The sequence below is a fragment of the Solanum tuberosum genome, unplaced genomic scaffold (genome assembly GCF_000226075.1).
Source record: "Solanum tuberosum cultivar DM 1-3 516 R44 unplaced genomic scaffold, SolTub_3.0 scf00473, whole genome shotgun sequence".
Classification (NCBI taxonomy): Eukaryota; Viridiplantae; Streptophyta; class Magnoliopsida; order Solanales; family Solanaceae; genus Solanum; species Solanum tuberosum.
This window is the reverse complement of record NW_006239391.1, coordinates 324060-344114: the sequence shown is the minus strand read 5'-3', so window position 1 is coordinate 344114 and position 20055 is coordinate 324060. Positions and strand designations below refer to the sequence as shown.

At 33.8% G+C, this 20055-nt stretch overlaps 2 protein-coding genes across 2 annotated transcripts in view; both read right to left on the bottom strand.

Moving 5' to 3' along the window:
- LOC102599673 (50S ribosomal protein L29, chloroplastic-like) overlaps positions 1 to 1737 on the bottom strand; it is a 3564-nt gene extending 1827 nt beyond the window's left edge. Inside the window, exon 1 of the mRNA XM_006363923.2 lies at positions 1349 to 1737. Within this exon, the coding sequence (XP_006363985.1) occupies positions 1349 to 1678 (330 nt within the window). The 5' untranslated portion in view covers positions 1679 to 1737. The remainder of the gene's footprint in view (positions 1 to 1348) is intronic.
- Positions 1738 to 2212: 475 nt separating this feature from the next.
- LOC102605039 (potassium channel SKOR-like) lies at positions 2213 to 14863 on the bottom strand. The gene is made up of 13 exons (XM_006363935.2): positions 14496 to 14863; positions 13584 to 13808; positions 13428 to 13491; positions 12196 to 12535; positions 10759 to 11054; positions 10521 to 10601; positions 9504 to 9602; positions 8095 to 8319; positions 7718 to 7906; positions 6346 to 6421; positions 5934 to 6228; positions 5091 to 5212; positions 2213 to 2597 (listed from the first exon to the last, which is right to left on the bottom strand). The coding sequence occupies exons 1-13, from the start codon at positions 14747 to 14749 to the stop codon at positions 2356 to 2358; spliced, it is 2508 nt and encodes an 835-aa protein (XP_006363997.1). The 5' UTR covers positions 14750 to 14863; the 3' UTR covers positions 2213 to 2355.
- Positions 14864 to 20055: the final 5192 nt, after the last annotated feature.

Sequence of the window (20055 nt, the reverse complement as noted above, 5' to 3'; positions counted from 1 at the left end):
CCCCCACCCCAAAAAAAAAAAAAGAGACAAAATTGGAGACTGGAAAGAATGTAGGCACACCAGAAAAACATTAAATGAAATCAAGGAAAAATGATGGAAAGACCAACCATAACTGCTAGAGTTCAACCCAAAAAACATGCCCCCTTTACAAGTAACAAAAACAAACAGTTATTCTCAATCAGTACTGATGCTAATCTTTTGTGACCAAGGAGATGATATCCCTCTATTCATCATGACAAGAACTGACTGCTATTCATCTTAGGACCTCAGGAGTGTTATGCTGAGAACAATAGCCTTGCAAACACAAGGATTGGATAGTTGTCACACAATAAACTTCAAATTAGGAAAAAAAATACAAGACAATTAACATGAAGATCAGAAAAACATTTTCAAACAGACCTATTAAGCTGCTACAACTTGTTGATACTGAAATTTGGTTGAATCTACTACATTCAAAGATTCTGATGACCTCTCACATAGAAATTGAGTTCATTCTTTCAGTTCATTGACTGAAGCTCACCTTCATTATAGTTTAGAATAGGAAACTTCGCACATGCTCATTTCTGCAATGAGCAGAAGCACTAGTATTACTTATTACACTCGCAGAAGGAAAAAAACTAGGAATCAGCAACTCAAAACCTTGTTCTCCTTAGTCCCTAGTCGAGTTTGGGACTAAGGAATGATTGGGACAACATACACCACCATGTTCACACCTTGGATATCCACATAACAAATCAAATGCTATTGAAATATCATAAGAAGGACCAACAATGTTTCTCAAATTAGTGCAAAACGTAGGAGAAAAATTTCTGCAAATTCTTCATCCTCGTCATAGGTGCGCAAATTCCCTCAACAGCCTCAATAATCGCTGCAAGGGACAAGCTATTAACTGTGTTCTCTCTGGAACTACAATGCCATATACTTTTTTTTTAAAATTAGTAATGTAAAACTACAATGCCATATACTTAAAAATAGTAAAGCATGAATCTACCAGGTAGATGCAACTCCTCCAGACATATAAGGATTCTCTCTTCAGTGCAAAGTGATCCCATAATTTTGGCACTGTTTTATGCCATTGTCCAAAATTTGCTCCGACTTTCACTTAAACATGAAGATAAACACTAACTAGTGCTAATAATGTAACATCAAAATGCCTAAGGAGATGACAGACTACAGATTCCACAACTAGGATCATTTAACAGTGACATTTGCCAACTCAAAACCACACCAATTTTGTACGAAATGAATAAAAACCAAAATCACAGAGAAATTCACCCAATCATTTTGTAGCTGGAGCTAACAAGTAAAACAAACGGTAAAACCAGAAAAGAGGGAGAGTAAACAGTACCATTTTACGCATCCGAAGAAACTCGCTTGACTTAAACTCATTACGAGCTGATCTTTGAAGACGAAGCATGAAGAGCTCTCCTTTAAGGTCAACAATCTCTTCTTGAAGCTCCTCAGTAGTTTTGGTTCGAATTTCCTTCAATTCCTCATCTCTCTTCGCCATTTTCACCACCATTGATGAAGAAGAGCGAGTTGTCGTTATGGAATGCGCGGTTCGAGCATGAACCGGACAGACTTGAGCAATCCGAACGCCATAGAAGGAGGATTTAGAGAGGTTTAACTTGGAAGCAAAGTTAACACTTGAAGGAGTGGCAATGGAGAGGCTCATCATCCTTTCTAATGTTCTAGCTACTATTGGATAAGGGAGTCTTTTTTCTTCATATTGATGGCTATGTTCTATTTTCGTTTTAACTCGAGCAGCAAAGGCCCAAAGAAAATGGTTTGATTTTTACTGGGCCTGGATTGTCCAAGTTTGACCCGAGATGCCACTTTTTCGGTAAAATTCATAAATAGCCGCTTTTTATAGTCATTATTACGAAGCTTCTAATTTCATAGTTAAAACTTCGTGACAATGCTATTTTTCAAAGATTAGACAAAAAGGGCCAGGTGGTTCTATTTCTACCTTTTCTTTGTGAACCTAGTATATGTTACGGACTTAAACTAATTTTATAGAATATAAGTGTTAAAATTATTAGTTGAGGTGATCACACAATCAAATATAACATTATAGAGATCCTAAGTTCAAGCTTAACTACAATTCATCAACAAATATATACATGAGATGATAACCATGTGCTCTCCTCAACACCAACCGCTTTTCATGCTGATTTTAATCACAGTGATAAGAGTTCATAGTCTTGGTGTAGCCAGAAAGCTCCAACATTAGGTTTTTATACTGTATAAATTATTCAGCTGTTACATATTACAACTATATTAGTTTGTTTCCTTCCTCTAAAGAGCTCGCCTGGAAATTACAATGTGTTGAATAGTGCTGTTTTTAAAAAAACTTCATGTACATTCGCTTTCTAAAAACAGCTTTTGGCAATCAGAGATCATGTTTGTGTCCAGGATTTTGGCTCCATCTTCTGACACTACACAATTTGCTGATGAAACTCTTAATTGCTCCTTTGCTGTGTTAATGAGCTCATCAAGGCTTTGAGGTACCCATAGAACGACTCCTCTTCTTCTCTCGTCTTTGAGATCGTTAGGTTCTGAAGCAAACACTCTGCATCTAACTCGCTGTCCTTCATCTGTCATGCCAATAATATTGATTAGGGAGGTTGCTATTGAGAGGAGAACAAATAACTAAAGACTTGGAACACATAGATAATACAAACTAAAGTTCCATATAAACATAGAGATATTCAAATAGTAGATTCATGTTTTCCCTCCGATGCTGTTTGTTTTTGCACCTAACTAGCAAGAAAGAGGCTATTGCTTATTCAAAGATGGGCAACCCATGATTTGGAGGCTTGTCGCGAGTTGCTAATCAGAACTGATTGATAATTTTTCGTACTTTGTGGAAATCTTACTATTACAAACTGCAATTCAAAATCTAAAACTCATGTTACAAGATGTAACAACAAGAGTAACTGAAAAATGGATTGTGGATTATGGAGAACTCCAAAAATAGCAATTTGGGGTTTACATGAATCTTTGCACTCACTACAATAAAGCAATAAGAAATCCTTAAACTCTTGTTTGAAAAGAAAGTAAGAAACTACCTTTTTTTTTTTTGAATGAAAGTCAAAAGTAGGAACAATGTGAAATAACACGAGTGATCTGATATGGAAACCCATTAACTTTGTTCATCCAACTTCTCAAAATGGAAACCTAACCCCTGGAATTGTTTAAAAGTCACATGTGTGACATTAATCCAGAATTTCCCAAAGGTATAAGATATATGAGATAACAAACAGCACAAGAGCTTAGTTGAGACCTTTTGAATTGTTTAATGGTCTCTGGTACTATTTGCACATTAAAAATATTGTGTTGCATAGCTTTACTTAGTCATACTTTCTCCAAGATACCACACAATGGTTTTATTTTGGTTGGGACTTGTCTTTTTGTCTAAATTATTTTTGAAACCAACAGATGAAGAACCAGCAAGCCCAATTCCGATAACTCATATTAACAACTTTTCCTCTCCTTTCCGGACTATGAACATAATTACCAAAGTGTCATCAGCCTATGTTGCAACAATAGATAACAATTAACAGAAAAGATTAAAGTAACAGATAATTCTGCTTCCAGCTATGAGCTCAAAGATTAAAGGGAATACTTGAAGGTCCAAATTGATGCACCTATTAGTGCTATACACGCCTTTAATAAATGGGATAACATGGTTAAGTTTAAAGCATGAAGATATTGAAGAATCTGAAGCCACAAAACTCAAGATATAAGTGGTAAACTCAAGTCAACTAGATCTTTGGAGCAAACATAAAACATCTGATGAAGAGCAACAAGGGTGTGAAAATAGAAGTACTCAAAAGTACAATAAAAGTTAACAACTTAGATGCATATGATGGATCAAGCTCCTGAAGTCAAATGCTATGAAGGTGACATATGATCATGGGCATAAAGATTTATACTGGAAGTTATGAAACCCACTGAAGATTGATATTACAAAGGACTTGTTTTGAACTATTGTGAAAATTTGAGAATATACGAAAATTTTAAGGGAGCAACTGGATGTGAAATCAGTACATTCAGGTGAACTTTAGAGCATATACAAATTTGGGAGCTCAAAAGAAAAAAAAAATCACATTAAATATTTCAGAAAATAAGTATAAAGATTTAGGTAAAGCAATATTCGCTCCTAATCAACTTTCAATCTGGCAGCATCTTTTTCACTAATGCAACCAAAATCATTTTATATCTTTTTTCAGATGGTCACTTGTAGAAAATCAGTTTCAGAACAAATATCCATTGACACCAATTTGTTACCTTAAATACCTTTGCTTGTAAACCCAAGGGCTTCTTAATTCTTGAAATCAAAATAATCATCCTTTTTTCTAAAATTAAAATGAATGACCAAGAACTTATGTTCTCAAGCCTTTGCTGAGAACATTAGAAGAACACAGTTAATTTTTTCATCAAAACTTGAGTTATCATCATTTTTTGAGCTTTAAACTATGAAAACTTCCCATTAACTTATGTTTGAAGATTCATAAACTTTCTTCTGTTCGCTTGAATTGTTTGTGACAACAAATTACTTTTATTAGAATTGGAAACTCAAGGTTTGCGAGGGGAATCTGTCTATAAGTTGAAAAAGAAGGCTAACCTCTGAAGAGTTAAAAACAGCTGTTGTAAAGCAATTTTGATCTCATCCATTGTTGATAAGTTAAATAATTAAGGAAAACTTCAAAATCATAGAGTGGGAGATTCTAGGTGGTAAACATGTGCTCACAAGGAATGTCAATTTCCCTAAATCACTTCCAATACTTGCATTCTCTTTACAGTTCCCTTAATTTGTTTCTGCAGAATCGAGTCACTTAATTCTTGTCTCTGATATTCGAATTCTTTGATGCGTTAAGAACTACTCGGTTTGATCTAGCATGTTTTGTTTCTGATCAGAGCCCCATTACTCATTGTGTGGAAGTTCTTGAAAAGACATTATTTAATAGGGACCTTTAGTTTTTCCAAAAGGTCTATGTTGACCTAATTCACCCCCACACCCGCACCCCCTTCTAGTTGGTTATCCGTCTATTAATACAGAGAGAAGATTTCAGTTGTGATGTTACCTTGACTTCTACCAAAGCTTGGAGAAAATTCTGATAATTGACTACCCTTTGCGTCTTCCAGTAACTTGATAAGATTCTTGTTTCCACCTACTCGAGCTTCATCAAGTGGACTTTTTCCCCACCTACAAATACGAATGCAAATAACAATTTTGAGTCTTCAAGAAGATGATAATACTATGCTAACTTTGTAGCAAATCAAGGATTTAGACATCATATCATAAGAAAATGTCTTTAAAAGTTGTGACACAATATTTAAGTGGAGAAGGGTAGAGGGGCAGGCCCATTATCTACCGAGTTTAGAAGGCTGTGATTGGTCCAAAGGGCGGGTCACAAACGGATTTCTCGGTTATCAAAAAAAAAAAAGTTGTGACACAATAAAGAAAAGAATTTATTTTTCTTAAGTGGAAATTTTAAGAATAGAGTAGAGCATTTGTCAAAAACTTCTTGTTAAGACCATCGACCTGTAAAGATCCTCAATTGAAGAGGCAAATTTGTTTACGCTGTAAAAGAGAGACAAACAACCATTTCACGCATAAAACAAAAATTTGATCACTACATAAATGACTCTTCAAGTAAAGCAGATGTAAGTGCATATTCAAGAACGATCTGCTTATAATGCAGCATTTAGTAATCAAAAGTGTGTAACATGGCCCCAGAGTAAAAAGGCTACAATTACATGAATATTTATACATGTAAGAGGACAGATGAACTTACAATAGATATAATGGCAGTTCTCATACTCATTAAACTTGATTATATTTGATTGCAAGCAATACTAAGAGAGGAGAATACATCTGCTTCTATTCTCATATTACAACAAGTGAATTAAATTCATAAAAGTACCTGTCCACCGCAAAGACACTAGCCCCAGCTTCTAACAGTAATACTGAAATTGGATACAACCCTTCTGATGCAGCAAGGTGAAGTGGTGTTCGAAAATCATAATTTTTGGAGTTAGGATTGATGCCATTGGCCAAAAGTCTTCTCAAATACTCTAAATTTCTTTTTGCAACTGCCTCACAAAGGCAAGTCCCATCATTATCAATACCCAGTAGTGCCCCTGCTTCCACCAGCAAAGAAGCCACATGATCATGGCCATTCTTGACCGCTTCACGCAATGGAGTGTAGCCAAACTTATCTGTTCAGAGAAGGTTCTTTAGAATTCCTTTTGGGAGAGAATTCAACATCAAAGAAAACCAAATTGGAGAATTCAAGAGATGACCCTGGTAAACATGAACCAGGAAAAAGAAGCTACCTCTAGCATTAATCTCCACTCCTCTTTGGATAAGGAAAACTGTAATATCTCCATGTCCCTTGGATGCAGCTAGATGCTGTATTAACACCATACCAAGTCAGACTTCATCAGCACCTTTTTGACTAATGAAATAGAACTATATCCAACACCTTAGATAAGAAAAGAAAATGGTCTCAACAAAGATACCAAATTCTGTTTGGATTTACTATAACTCTATAAGCAACTGTTGAGAAATATCTAAACTCAACCTTACATTGAGACTATTCTACAGTTGAATATGTTTTTTGCATCTTTAGGGTCACATGGGTGTCTAGAATAGTCAAGGAATTACTTCTCTGATGGAAAAGTGGAGGTATAGACTATAGACAAATGCAAAAAGAAGATTTGGAAAACCATCCCTGGTTGCATTTGGTGGTCTGTTAGGAGATAAAGGAATAAAAGGTGCTTTGTAGGCAAACCAGAGCCAGATACGAGAATTATCTATAAATAAACTGTCTTTAGCATCTTGGTGTAAGATGGAAGATCTCTTTGAATTAGAAAAGATGTTAAGAGTTTATTAATTACCTACAGAGCTAGTTAATTTTTCTATGCAATAGCTATGATGTAAGTTGTGAAGACACAACCTTTGTGCAGTTAACAGTGAAATAAAAATTACTGTAATTATCAAGGAAAAACGAAGGAAGGACAATCTTTCTGACTGTCACTTCCAGTCACAGAAAGGTCATCGAAAACTATATGACTCAAGATTCTAATGTTTAAGTATCACATTGTTTTCCTGTTGTGATTCCATCAAGTTGAACCACTGAGTTAAATAAGCACTTCCTAATGTACTCTCAAGCTTGTTGTCTTTATTTCTATGTGTAACATAGTCAGGTGAGAATGGAACTATTCATGTTAGAAAAAATAACTGAAGTCCTTGTTCTGCTTCTCCACTAGCAGTGATGGTTTATCCCAAATCTGTCATAGTTGCTCATTATGCTTTCTCTTTAACATTGAAGGCAAACAATCTAGGATAACCACGACTACCTAAATAGTTTCATGGTTGTGAACACATAAAGGTGTATTATTTCTCCCTATAACACTTTTTTTTTCTCTTCCTCCCTATAATACCTTAGAACTAGTAAAGAATGGTGCATTTATCTGCCATCCTAACTCTAACCTACTTTAACCGCATAAAACTCTGATCTACATATGCTGCATGCCAAAGATATAAGATGAATAAGTGCATATTGCTTATTAAGGCTTATTTATAAATAACTTTGACATAGATATTCAGTAGCTACGGAAACAAGCTATAAATAAATTAATGTGAGAGGAAACTCCAAGAGAGATAAAAGACTTCTCAACACATATATAAGCTAAAAATAGATACCAGAGGTGATCTTCCATCATAATCAGTTCGGTTAGGCTCTGCTCCTGCACCAATTAAACGACTCAGTCGATACAAGTCTCCATCATGAGCAGCACAGTTCAACCTCATGGCCAGCTCAGATTCATGTTTTGCAATATTTAGTGTTATGTCTGACTCCAATATCTTACTCCGAAGGCTTGACTCTCTTCCCTGAGAAATTCCAAATATCACATAAGATGAAAATGGCCCTTTCTGTAATTTTCCAAATGTCACCTAAGACATTTTTTAAAAAAACTGCTACCTTTCCAAACACCTATGTCCAGTTGAGTTGCTTAATGCTTAACATAGCATTTGAGGAAAAACAGAAATTTGGAAGACAATAAGAGAGTAAAAACGACCTCAAGGAGGTTATTGATGATCACATGCCCATCGGAGAAGTATATTCCCAGAATCTCCACTAGAGATTGTTTATCAATTCGTAGTAGTCTAGATAGTTCAGAAACTTGAACTGTATAAGGGACTGGAATGTTGCAAAGAACTGAAATTTCACCAACAGAGTTGTAAGTTTGAAGATCCAGGAGAGATTCTTCAGTTTCATTCTCTTCTGATTTTGTTAGTTCTTCCTGTAGACAATAAAAATATGAATAAACAGTTTATACATATACAGTCAAATCTCTATGTAACAACCTTGTTTGTTTTGAGATTTTTTTGGCTTTTCTAGTGACTTGCTGTTATACACCTATAACAACATTTGACATTTAAATCTTATTTAGTTGTTATAAAGGGGTAATTTTACAAAGAGTGTATTGAGTGTATTGGTATAAGATGGTTGTTGATATTATAGGTAAAAGACTGTTATAGAGAGGTAAAATACAGCATTAAAATCGGTTCCGAGAAAAACTAGGCTTTGACAACTCATTAAAACCTTTAAGTAAAATATTTCCCTACAAGTTCATATTGACTTTTAGTATTACTGATATAACTTATCTTATATCTGCAAAAATGAAACTATTCTTAGTAGTTTTATGAGCCACTATCTCAGATGACATAATAGCCATAAACTTGTATCTGTAGTTCTGTACTATCATTTCCACACATTTACATGGATAATCCATTCCTCACGACCAAATGAAGGGAGAGTTGGACAATGACAGAGAAGTGGAGTTTATAGCTTATGCTGTTTTCCCTAGCTAAACATCAGCAACAGGCATCAACTAATTTCACAAAGATATCTATTTGATTTCAGATTTGTTTGCATGAGAGCTAGATTTAGACTAAACTTTGTATTTTCTGGGGAAAACCCCTCAATTAAGAGTTACTAATTACATTGTTTGGAGAAGCACTCCACATGTAATATTCTGATTTCTTTGCATCAAAAAGTTTCCAACTTGTGCATATTCTATATTTTGGAAGGCCAAAATGAAGAATCACAACCAGACATGAGTATCAAGACAAAAAACCAAAAACAAAATTCCCAACCTAAACTGGAAGTCCTTACCTTTAACCTGGAGAACAACTTTCCCAAGATAATGCAGATGACAAAATATTTAGAGTGTAGGGAAGGAGGAAACAGAAACTTTACATGCTGAATCTTTTTTTCTGTTTGCTGTTCATTTTCATTTCCTTGTTCTCTTTTTCCCTTCTTCCTTCATTCTCCTTTCAATTTTGTTTGTATTGGACTTAACTTCTGTAGCTAATTGCTATAGCTACTACTACTTCCATTTTACCTCTCTGCCTAGATTTAAGAACTATTCCTTTTAGCATCTTTTTCAAAATGAATATGGAATTTAAAAGATGGAAACCATACCACTTTACCGTGACAGACAAAATACAGTTGATCTGCCATGCAACCCTGTTCCAAAATCACTTCCCCTGGAAGGAAAAATTCTTCATGTACTTTGATTGCCTACAAAAGAAGAAGATTTGGTGAGGATGACTCTTCACTACTATAAACTTCAAATTATCACAACTACTTCTTATCAGCTTCAATTTCGGGAATATTAGCAAATAATACACCCTAATTGACATAAACATGAATCATAAGAATTGGACGAATCATTAACCAAATAAGCACAAAACTGTTGGCTGTTGTAATATTTTGAGGAAGAAAACAGCAGATAAGTATCAAATTTTGGAGCAAGAACTTGAGAGCTTTAAATAGAAATCATATAAAGCTCTAAAGATACATCTTCCTCAAAGATATATGATGAATGTGAAAAGGAGCTGCATTTAATTCAACTCATCTAGCCATTTACATGTCTGCTTCAAGCTGAAAGGAGATAACTATTCTATAATCACTATGATATGGACTTGATATAGGATGAATTTATTTTGTTTACTCTTTTGCTGATAAAATAGGAAACAGCCTGATATAAGAAAATGCATTAGTAGTCTGATGGAACAATTGAGGTGCGTGTAAGCAGGCACGAACACCAAAGTTCTGAAAAAATTGATCACTGCTTCAGTAGATTGAACAACTCTTGGGATATAGGAGCATATCCATTTGGACCAGGCAAGATTGACTCACATTACAGAAAGCTGCTTGATGAGAAATAAGAAGAATTTAATATAAGGATTTGGAGCTGAGGGTCTCCCGGAAACAGCCTCTCTACCTCCACGAGGTAGTGGCAAGGTCTGCGTACACTTTACCCTCCCCAGACCCCACCTAGTGGGATTTCACTGGGATGTTGTTGTTGTTAATATAAGGATTTGACTCGACATTTGTTCCTCAAAGATGCAAGAATAAGTGAACCAGAAACTTTGGTAAAGAAATGCAGAATGAAAATATTTTGAACTCCTTTTCTCTGTTGTTAAGTGAACTTACAATCTGTATGATAAATTCATGCGAACAACCTCTGAAAAGTGGGACTCCCCTGATGTAGGGCTCATATAACTTTCGCGCAATCTGCAAGAAGAACCATATAATGTGACAACAGCACACTAAACAATCATACTTCTACTTTTAACATTTCCTTTCCCTGATCTTTCCTTTTCCTTTGGTTAAAGTGGCCAATGAGCAAGATATTGTAAAGACTAAAAAGATAAAAAAATTCTTCCAATACCTTAGCTCGAATTGAAACTGGAATATCCTGTAGAACAGAAGATTCATTATAACGGCTCTCATACTGTAATCTGACATGATCTTTGATCTCTTTGCTTAAGCTCTTCCCCAGCTTGTTTCTGTTCATATATTTTATAAGATCTGCCATTTTATCCCTAAACCTTTCAGTTTTGGATCCTTTTACAATTAATGCTGCCATGTTACCGAGCAGGTAGGCACCGAGAATCATGTCAACAGAGACATAGATCATCACAAATATCATTTCCCTTACATTGACTGCATGAATTTCTCCATAACCTATAGCATAAGACAACAATAAAATGCATTATACTCGGATCCTGGTTTTAAGAAAAGTAATCTTTCCAAGTTCGTACTGCTCTAAGAATTAACTAGAAGCTGTTACCTATGAGCCAATAGTACCAGAACCAGATATTTTTTCCTAAAATGTATGCCTTAGCTTTTGATGTAAAATGTCTAATGAAGGGAGACATTTTTTCAGTTCATTCACAATACCTTCCTACTTATAATTATTTGAGACTATTTTATAATATTATCTTGTGTTGTCAGCACAGACCAGAGGAGGGATTGCATCATATCTTTCCAGTACATCTCATAGGAATTATTTTTATTGCAGAAGAGTAAATTGGCTTGCCTTTCTAGAGATCTTTCTAGCATTTAGGATATGGTAAGAAAGAACAATGTCATGTTAGGAAATCCTAGGATCCAATCCCTGCTACTTCAGAGTCTCTTTACTAATAGCACTTTTACCAGTCTTAGAACTGTATAAAACAGAAGAGCCAAGAGTTCAGCTATATATGTTAAGGCATGATACCAGGTGATAAGTTGAGTGGCAGAATATTCCAAAAGCTAAATTCTTTGTACTATCACTAATGTGTTGCATTTTTAGTATATGTAATTGCGTAGGTTACGGAAGAGTTAATAACTCTGAGTTCTTAGCAATAGCAGTACAATCATTTCCTGTTGCATCTGAATTTTTCAATATCTTCAACTGAATGAAAAATTTACTCTGCACAGAATTATTGAAGCATGGCTTTGTGAGATATATGACCTCTGCATGAAGTAACTAATACTCTCCGACCATGAAAATTACTACAATTAGTTAGACCTGACTAATCTCAACTGTAATTCCTAATAAACTGAGTCACGAAATTTAACAGCTTACTCCTTCAGTAACTTTGCTAACTTCCTAAAATTTTCCTTTTGAGTGGTAAACAGTAAGCAAAGAAGTTATGAGATGATACACACTTGTGATTGAGATGAATCTAAAAGATTTCTATAATACTGCCAAGTAAAAAAGGGAGTAAAATGTGATTGTTGTTTTATACATTTGTATAAAAATGAATAGATGGAACTGGATTGATAAAATCAACAAATTGATATAGTTTGAAGTTTGACATGAAAAAGAAAAATAGCTTACCAACAGTTGCCATTGTAACAACGGCAAAGTACAATGATGTGATATACCGAGTCCATAGATCAATATCTCGGAAATGTGCATAGTTATAGTCACCCATCTTCAAACTTCCTATCCATGTATAACCCTCTTCCCATGGAGGCAATGTAGTAGCCAGATAGTAAAAGAAGCAGGCAGCTGTGTGAGTGCAGTATAGTTCGACAACAAATAATTTTATAATCCTTGTAAACAGATAGTTCAGACGGATGTCTTTCTCCAACTTCTCAAAGAGTTCTGTCACCCTAAGGGCTCGGCTCAGCCTAATCCATAAGATATACCTAACTGGCTCCTTTCTGCCACTAGCCTGTTCACAGGAAACAGCTTAATGATTCATTTTATAGCCCATAAAAGCCAATTTAGTTGCTATTGACAGCATTGGAAACAGACTAAATGGAGTGCACAATTGTCCTTAATCTAGCATAACTAGAATTAGCATTCAAGCTTCAAAGTCATCAGATTCACCAAGATTTCAGTTGATAATCATTGTACAAGGCTAAAACATAGACTTTTACAGACTTCGAGAGGATTATAACACTTCAATAAAGAAGAAAAAGTTGAGAACACAAAACTAACACACAAGTCCATAATCAAAAGGGAGAGTTCTTCACATTTGATAGATACACAGTCCTCAAACTCTAGATTACCACTTTAAACAGTCCTGAAAGGATTTTCTAGACGCCGCAATTAAATTTTCAATTTCCTAGACCGGAAATTTTAATTACAAAGTCAGTGAAAGGAAGAATAATTCTGCGCAATACCAGAAACTAGTTTGTGATCACTTCATCTGTCTCCAAAGAGAACAATACAAGGCAATCAATTTACTCCAAAGCAAAAAATGAGATGACAAGAACAACTTGGTGTTTTTGGGTGCAGACCACAATAAAATATCTATGGCAGTTATGAAGTCATAACACATTATTATAACTAGAGCACATCTGTACTAAATAGCATAGCCATAACATATCAATCAATCTATCAACTAAACCTCCATGCCAAATTAGACTGCCTGGATCTACTGTCACTATTCAGCACCATTCAGGTACGATTCATCATTGCAACACAATGTTAGTACAAAATTTCAACCTACCATAACTCTCCTCCTTTATTGGAATGTTCTATCAGCTAAGGCAACGGTGATATAAGGGGAAAATATTTACCAAAGAGGGAAAAAAAAAAAAGGGGGGGGGGGGGAGTACCTTGTATATAGCATCCCAGGGAAAGCAACCCAGCAAGTCCACGAGGAAACGAGATTTCAAGTACCTATGCAAATTATCCAAGGGTTCATACTGTTCAGTACAATCAAAATCGGCGATTAAAAATAAAGATACTTCGCAAGTCAAAAGTGTACAAACCGAATGGCGATGAGTTTACGATCGTAGATCATGCAGTAAGAATGAGAGTCTCGATAGGCAACGAAGAAGAGAACGACTATGTCGATGAGGAAAGCAATTTGGCCGGCGATATCGAGAAGGAACAGATTTTCCGGGAGTCCTCTGAAGAAGCCAAACTCCAGGGGAGTGAAGAAGGATGAGTACACCGCCCATATCAGAATGAACTGCGTCCACAGTATGTACCACCTGCATTCAAAATTCTGATTTTATTACGCTTTGCCGGAAAGTGGGTCAGGTTTACTGGTTGTTTCCTTGGCGCCAATGCCCAATGAAATACAAGGATTAAAAAATTAAACACGTTTTTTAATTAAAAAAGGAAAAGGAAAGAAAAAATGAGGAAGGGGTTTAATATTACACTTAGGACACATTTATGTAATGAATAAAATGAGTTAATCTTAAGATAATTTTTTAGCACCTTAATTCTCTTGTTTGGTTATAAAGTCTAGAAAAACTTATATCTAGATTAATAATTAGTATTAAAATTAGCTATCTTCACCTTCGAGCTTTATCTCAAAATAAAATAATTAAAATGACAAAAATATCCCCTCAAACCTTTTTTATACATTATTTTCACACATATTACACTTATGGAGTGTATTTACAAACAACTCATTCACTAATAAATAATACCATCCTAACTAATCTCAAGTCTCAACATAACTAATTAATTACATCAAAACTTATCTTCAAACCAAACAAACCCTTAAGGTTTAAGAAAAAATCTATGTTAGGAAATTTATTAAATAATTAACAATTCAAAAAACCTATAAAAATTTAAATGACTTTCCGAACTTCATCATTGTCATATAAATAGAAATAATGAAAGTAATGTGACAAAGGCTATTGGATTTTCCTTAAATAAGCATGACTGACCAATTATCAGGGTGAATAATAAATCCATAGCAATGATCTCTGCTTCCCCTGCTTCTACTACTATTATTTCTAACACTAACAGTACTACTGTTGTCAAGAGTAGAGTAATTCCGCAGCAGCTTCAACCGATTCTTCCAATTAGACGCAGATAATTTGTTGGAATTGGAAATTTCTTCATTAAGATTCTCAACCTTAAACTCTTCTTCTTCTTCTTCTGAATCAAATTCTCCGGATCTTCGTTTTCCTCTATCCATGGATTACTTACTACTTTAATTGTTAAGTAATAAAATCCGACTAGTAGTTTTTCTGTTTTTATTCAATGTTGGTCTTATAGATGGAGTCAATTATTAATTAGTTGTTGTTGCAGGATACGAACCGTTGGACAGGATGAAGTGGTTTCAGAATATATAGCATTGGACGAGGAATATAATCTTTTTATGTCTACTCTAGAATCAAATGTATTTTAAAGAGATAAGCACAGAATTTATGCTGCATTATTGGGTTAATTACAGTGTGAAGTTTTATTCTACCAATCTTCATAGCTAATTTGTAAAATCTGTCTAAAGTATTTAATTTAAAATCATGTGTTTTTAGTCATTAATTGATGTGTTTTGTGTACATATAATTTAATTTTCACATTCGTGTATTATAATGGTCACATTACGTATAGTTTAGCGAACTTTATTTCAGGTGCTACTAATATTTGTGGATTCCTTTTTGGTTTATTTAACCTTTTATGGATTCCTTCTGTCTTTGACTTTATCACAATCAAAATGTGCTTTTTGTTTCTATTTTTCTTTTCTTTTATGGGGGTGGATTTTTTGATAGTTGATACACCTTTCAAATGTTGCAACTGAAATAATGGTGTAATAAAGTTTTAAATTTCACGAGCGAAACTAAAAGACTTTGTCGTTAATGTTATTCTAAGTTACTCCTTTTATAGTTTGATGATTTAACAAATTATGAGATCTAATAGAAAACCTGATCCCATGAGAATCAACCTGAGAGTAAATTATAAAAAAAAAAAAAAAAAAGACAGCTGTAAAAAGCTGCAATACTGTCTCTACAGTGGTTGGTGAGCGTCTGTTTGCATAGCAACTCAGTCAATGGCATTGCTCCAAGGGTTATGTCCATCTTATAATAATAGTCTTTTTTCCAATGACAACCTTAGTTTGCACTCTGAAAAATCACATAGCAAAAGTCATTCTCTCTAGAAATATTTTTCGAAGAAGCAAGGGACCTGATAGATCTATATTCGTTCTTAACCGTTGTTTAGGATTATATTTATGTGCTTATTCATTGTAAGATCTATTTCTAAGTTATAAAGGAACTAGATCATTTGGAGTCTTTATTCAGTTTTCTCTGAGATGTAGCTAGAGCTAGCTATGTTGGGTTCTTGAATTCTACATCGCGGCTAGAGTTAATTGATTTAGTGGGCAATAGAAACCGTGCCCAGAATTTTATTTTTTTTATATTTTAAAAAAAACACAAGGCAACTTCCTTTCAAGTCCCCAAAACCCCTGAAAAGTGATGAATGATGATGATACTAATGAGGGTTTGGGAAAATTAATTAATTAATTAAGAAGGGCGCATGACAATGAGAATATATATAATGTTTTCTTATATATTTGGCAAACACATATGGACCGGTAAAGAGTCTTTTTCCTCTACAAGCTAAGGGTCCAACTTGTTTGCTACTGCTACCCAATATATTAAGTGCTATGGTTTTACATTCATGCATCAGAAAATAAAACACGTATCGATTAAGATACATATTACATATAGTACATCCAGTCATTTTAGCTGACTCATATTTCCATCATTTTCAGTTTTTACTTTAATTATATATTTATATTTATGTTATCCACATCAAGAAGCTGTCTCAAAAGTCATCTCCCCACCCCCACTCCCTTTAATATTTTTATCATTTAAAAAAAAAAAATCTCAAGGAAACAAGCTATTACAGTGAAGTAATTGATGAATGAGACGTTTCACATTCGATGAATGAATAGAATCTTGAACTTCTAATAAGATTTGGAATTCACCCTCTTGTGAGCTAGTTCGTGGATTATAAGTTAGATCCAAAGTCTAATTTGACGATAATTAGAATGAGATTTTTGAAATGTAATGAGTATGCAGAAATTGGAAGGTACCAAGAAGATAACGAGTGGCCATGTGTTGCGTTAATAAGAATGATTGTACAAAACGGCAATGCAAGTGGGATAATTAGAGCAAATTAATGTTTTTAGCAGCACGTGGGCCATGTGTTACTATCGACATTTTGTAATTGTGCGACTGCTGAAGACTTTCATACCAAAAAGAAAGAAAAAATGCAACTGGTGTTTCACATAATTAAATATATTAAATTATTAATGATGTTTTTTTTTTATTTTTAAAAATTAAAATTAAGAGAGTTTTACATAATGAAGAAATTATTTTCTCCTTCCAAAATAAGTCGTATTTTACATATATATCATTTTTAAAATTACGCTTTTTTGAATAAATGAAGTTTTATATCATTAAAGATATACTTTTTCCTCCAGTGAATTTTATTAGTGGTAAGAAAGTAAAACACTTTTTTTAGGAGTGAGTAGTTTTTTTGAAAGGTGTCGTCGAACACCAAATATTGGCTATAATATCGAGTACAAGTGAGCCACTCATGAGTTTAAATTGTATGAAGTTGTAATATGCAAGGCTACTAATAGCCCACCATGCAGCCGGTATTTGCTGGTTCTTCATCATTTAATTAAGAACTCCTTTGGCACAAATGTAATACTCCCTCCATAAAAATAAATATTGTTTTTAGCTTGTATATATTTTAAAAGAAAATTAATTGTCCCTAGAGAGTAAGATGTATTTTTCTAACGTATTTTTAATAAACGGGAAGGGCCTAAAATGCTTGAGAAAGAGAAAATGAACAAGACATTTGGGTAATTGAGAGAAATTTATAAAAATGAAAATAATATTTTTTTTAGATGGACAATCAATCGGGGTAAGTATGGATTTAGTTGGATCCCAATTTATGAGTTGGGTTACGTTATAATAAATTGGGGTTGCTTTAAATTAAAATAGGCCAATAGGAAGATATCATGAAATTCATTATTTTTCAATATTATTTTCAAGTGTATCGGATCAAGATATGAATCATAAGTGGTTTTGATAGAAAATAGAGTTTTAAAAAATTTCATTTTTATTATTTATTTGAGAAAGAGTTTTAAATTTGGACCAATCACATTAAGCAATATAATAAATAAATATTTAATAATTTTACTTTAAGGGAGCCATTAAAAATAAGGGCAATATGAGTCAAAGGATTAACATCGAGGGTATGTTTGAGCCGAAAGGTGGACGTCAGGGGTATTTTAGGGGCGTTAGGTGGATGGAGGGTAATTTTGTATCAATTCAAATACTTAAGGGGCATTATAGACACGTCAAATAGTCAGATTAGACTAAATTTAAATAAATATGTAGATATTAAAATTTTATAAGACTCTATAAGATGTGTTTAATTTAATGATGACTCTATAAGATGTGTTCAATTCCACCTAATTAGATTATTGGAGACTACTCAATCCTAAACCCTACTTCATGTCTATATAAAAGGTACTATATTTCCTTTGAAAAGACACCTCGAATATCCCATAAAAATATTGCAACAATCATATTTATTTGATTTTAAAATATGAGTGTTACAATTTGTATGAATCCTCTTTTCAAATACAAATTCAAGGGCTTCAGAGCTTGATCTTGAATTTATTCTTGACTTGTACTTGGATTCAAGGCCTTCGAGTTTGATCTTGAATCTTGTATTTGAATTCAAGTACAGGTCAAGAACAAGTTCAAGATTCAAGATCAAGATAAAGCTCAAGAGCCCTTAAATTTATATGTGAAAAGACGAATAAAAGTATTTACAGAGATTGTAGCGCTCATATTTTGAAAACAAATAAATATGAATGTTGCGCGATATTTTCCAGTCTTGATTATTATTATTTTTACACGAATTTTATCGTCTACAAATTCCGACATGCTCGGTGGAACAATCTCTACCTCTAATCTCAAATTTTCCAACATCAAAATGGTTTCAACTATAGAAGAACAACGTAACTAGCAAGCTTGACTAAAGCAATTGAAGACTTGACAAAGTGCGTACACCAACAAGATGCTAAACTTTCCAAGCTGACAAATAAGATAGATAACATGTCGGGGAGGAGCTACGTGGTTTTCAGGATGTCCAATTGAACACCCTTCATTGGAAAAAAAATATTGTATATACAAGTAAAATGATATACTAAGTGATTATATAGCATATCTTGGGCACACTTAATACAATAAGTTGTTGTAGCACAGTGATTTCAGATGTCTCGAATGAGTCAATGCTTGTGTGTTCGAATCTCACAAGCTTGATCAAGATTAAGCTCGAAGACACTTGAATTCAAGTACAAGTCAAGATTCAAGTTCAAGCTCAAAAGCACTTAAATTTATATTCGAAAAGACGAATAAGAGGATTCATAGAAATTATAACGCTTGTATATTGAAATCCGTAGACAAGTTAATGGATTTGTTTAAATAATCTATCATAATTTATTTTGCTCAATTGTAACCAAGTTTTATTTTTTATTTTTTATTTTTTTTCATATAATTTGACAGTAACCAAACAGAACTAACAAAACTTCTTATAAAAATAAAATCTGATAGGTTAGTTTGGAGTCCTTTGGACTACGTATTTAGCTCAAATCAATGCAACTGGCGGTCATATTTTCACAAGTTATATTTTATCATCACCTATAGTACTCACTATACAAAGATTAATGTGAAAACAACCGATGAAATACAATTAAATCATTCAAAAAAGCCATTGCTTGTTCAGATATTTTTTAGTTATAAAAAAAATACATATAGTATAACATCATACAAATCAACTGTATCCCTCAAATTATAATTGGTGATAATTATATTGTCTCATAAAATTATCATAACAATCAACTGTCTCTGTTTGAGTGACCACATAATTATTACTAGTTACTTGATTAAGAAGTTGTATCGATCGACATGCATGTGGTTAGATAACCAATCTATTTGAAGTAGGATTTGACATAAAGTCTTGTGGTGGTCCAATCGGATACGTGATCAACTTCAGCGTGGCTAATGCTAATTGGCCGATTTGCAACTTTTTCACTCCTTGACCTTCATGAAGCTATCTATCTAGCTCCAACTTTTATTTTAAGAAAGATCAGTTGAATGAAAATCTGTCTCCTCCATAGACATTAATCTCAAGGCATCATTGGACAATATTGCTACAAGTTGCTAATTGTCTACTTTGGCTTAATTTTATCCAAAGTTTTTTTCCCTAGATTTAGAAAGACTAGTTTATATATAGTGATTATGATTGAAGTTGTAAACCTGTCGAGTTCTCTGGCTCATCAAAGTTGAAGATAGAATTTTTGAAACATCGGTCAAATTCCGGCATTTCCCAAGTTTCTTCAATTCATGAGATGAATTAATTCAGCATATTAACACAACTAACTCCTTAGTATGCCATGAATCATCAGGCTTATCGGTT

Bases quoted from the DNA above. Each gene is read 5' to 3' on its own strand.
- LOC102605039 (XM_006363935.2), bottom strand. From the start codon at position 14,749: ATGGATAGAGGAAAACGAAGATCCGGAGAATTTGATTCAGAAGAAGAA. The intron at 12,536-13,427 runs GTACTCCCCCCC...TCCTGTGAACAG, and splicing joins CCTGGGATGCTATATACAAG to GCTAGTGGCAGAAAGGAGCC. The intron at 6,229-6,345 runs GTAGCTTCTTTT...TTCTCTGAACAG, and splicing joins AGTGGAGATTAATGCTAGAG to ATAAGTTTGGCTACACTCCA.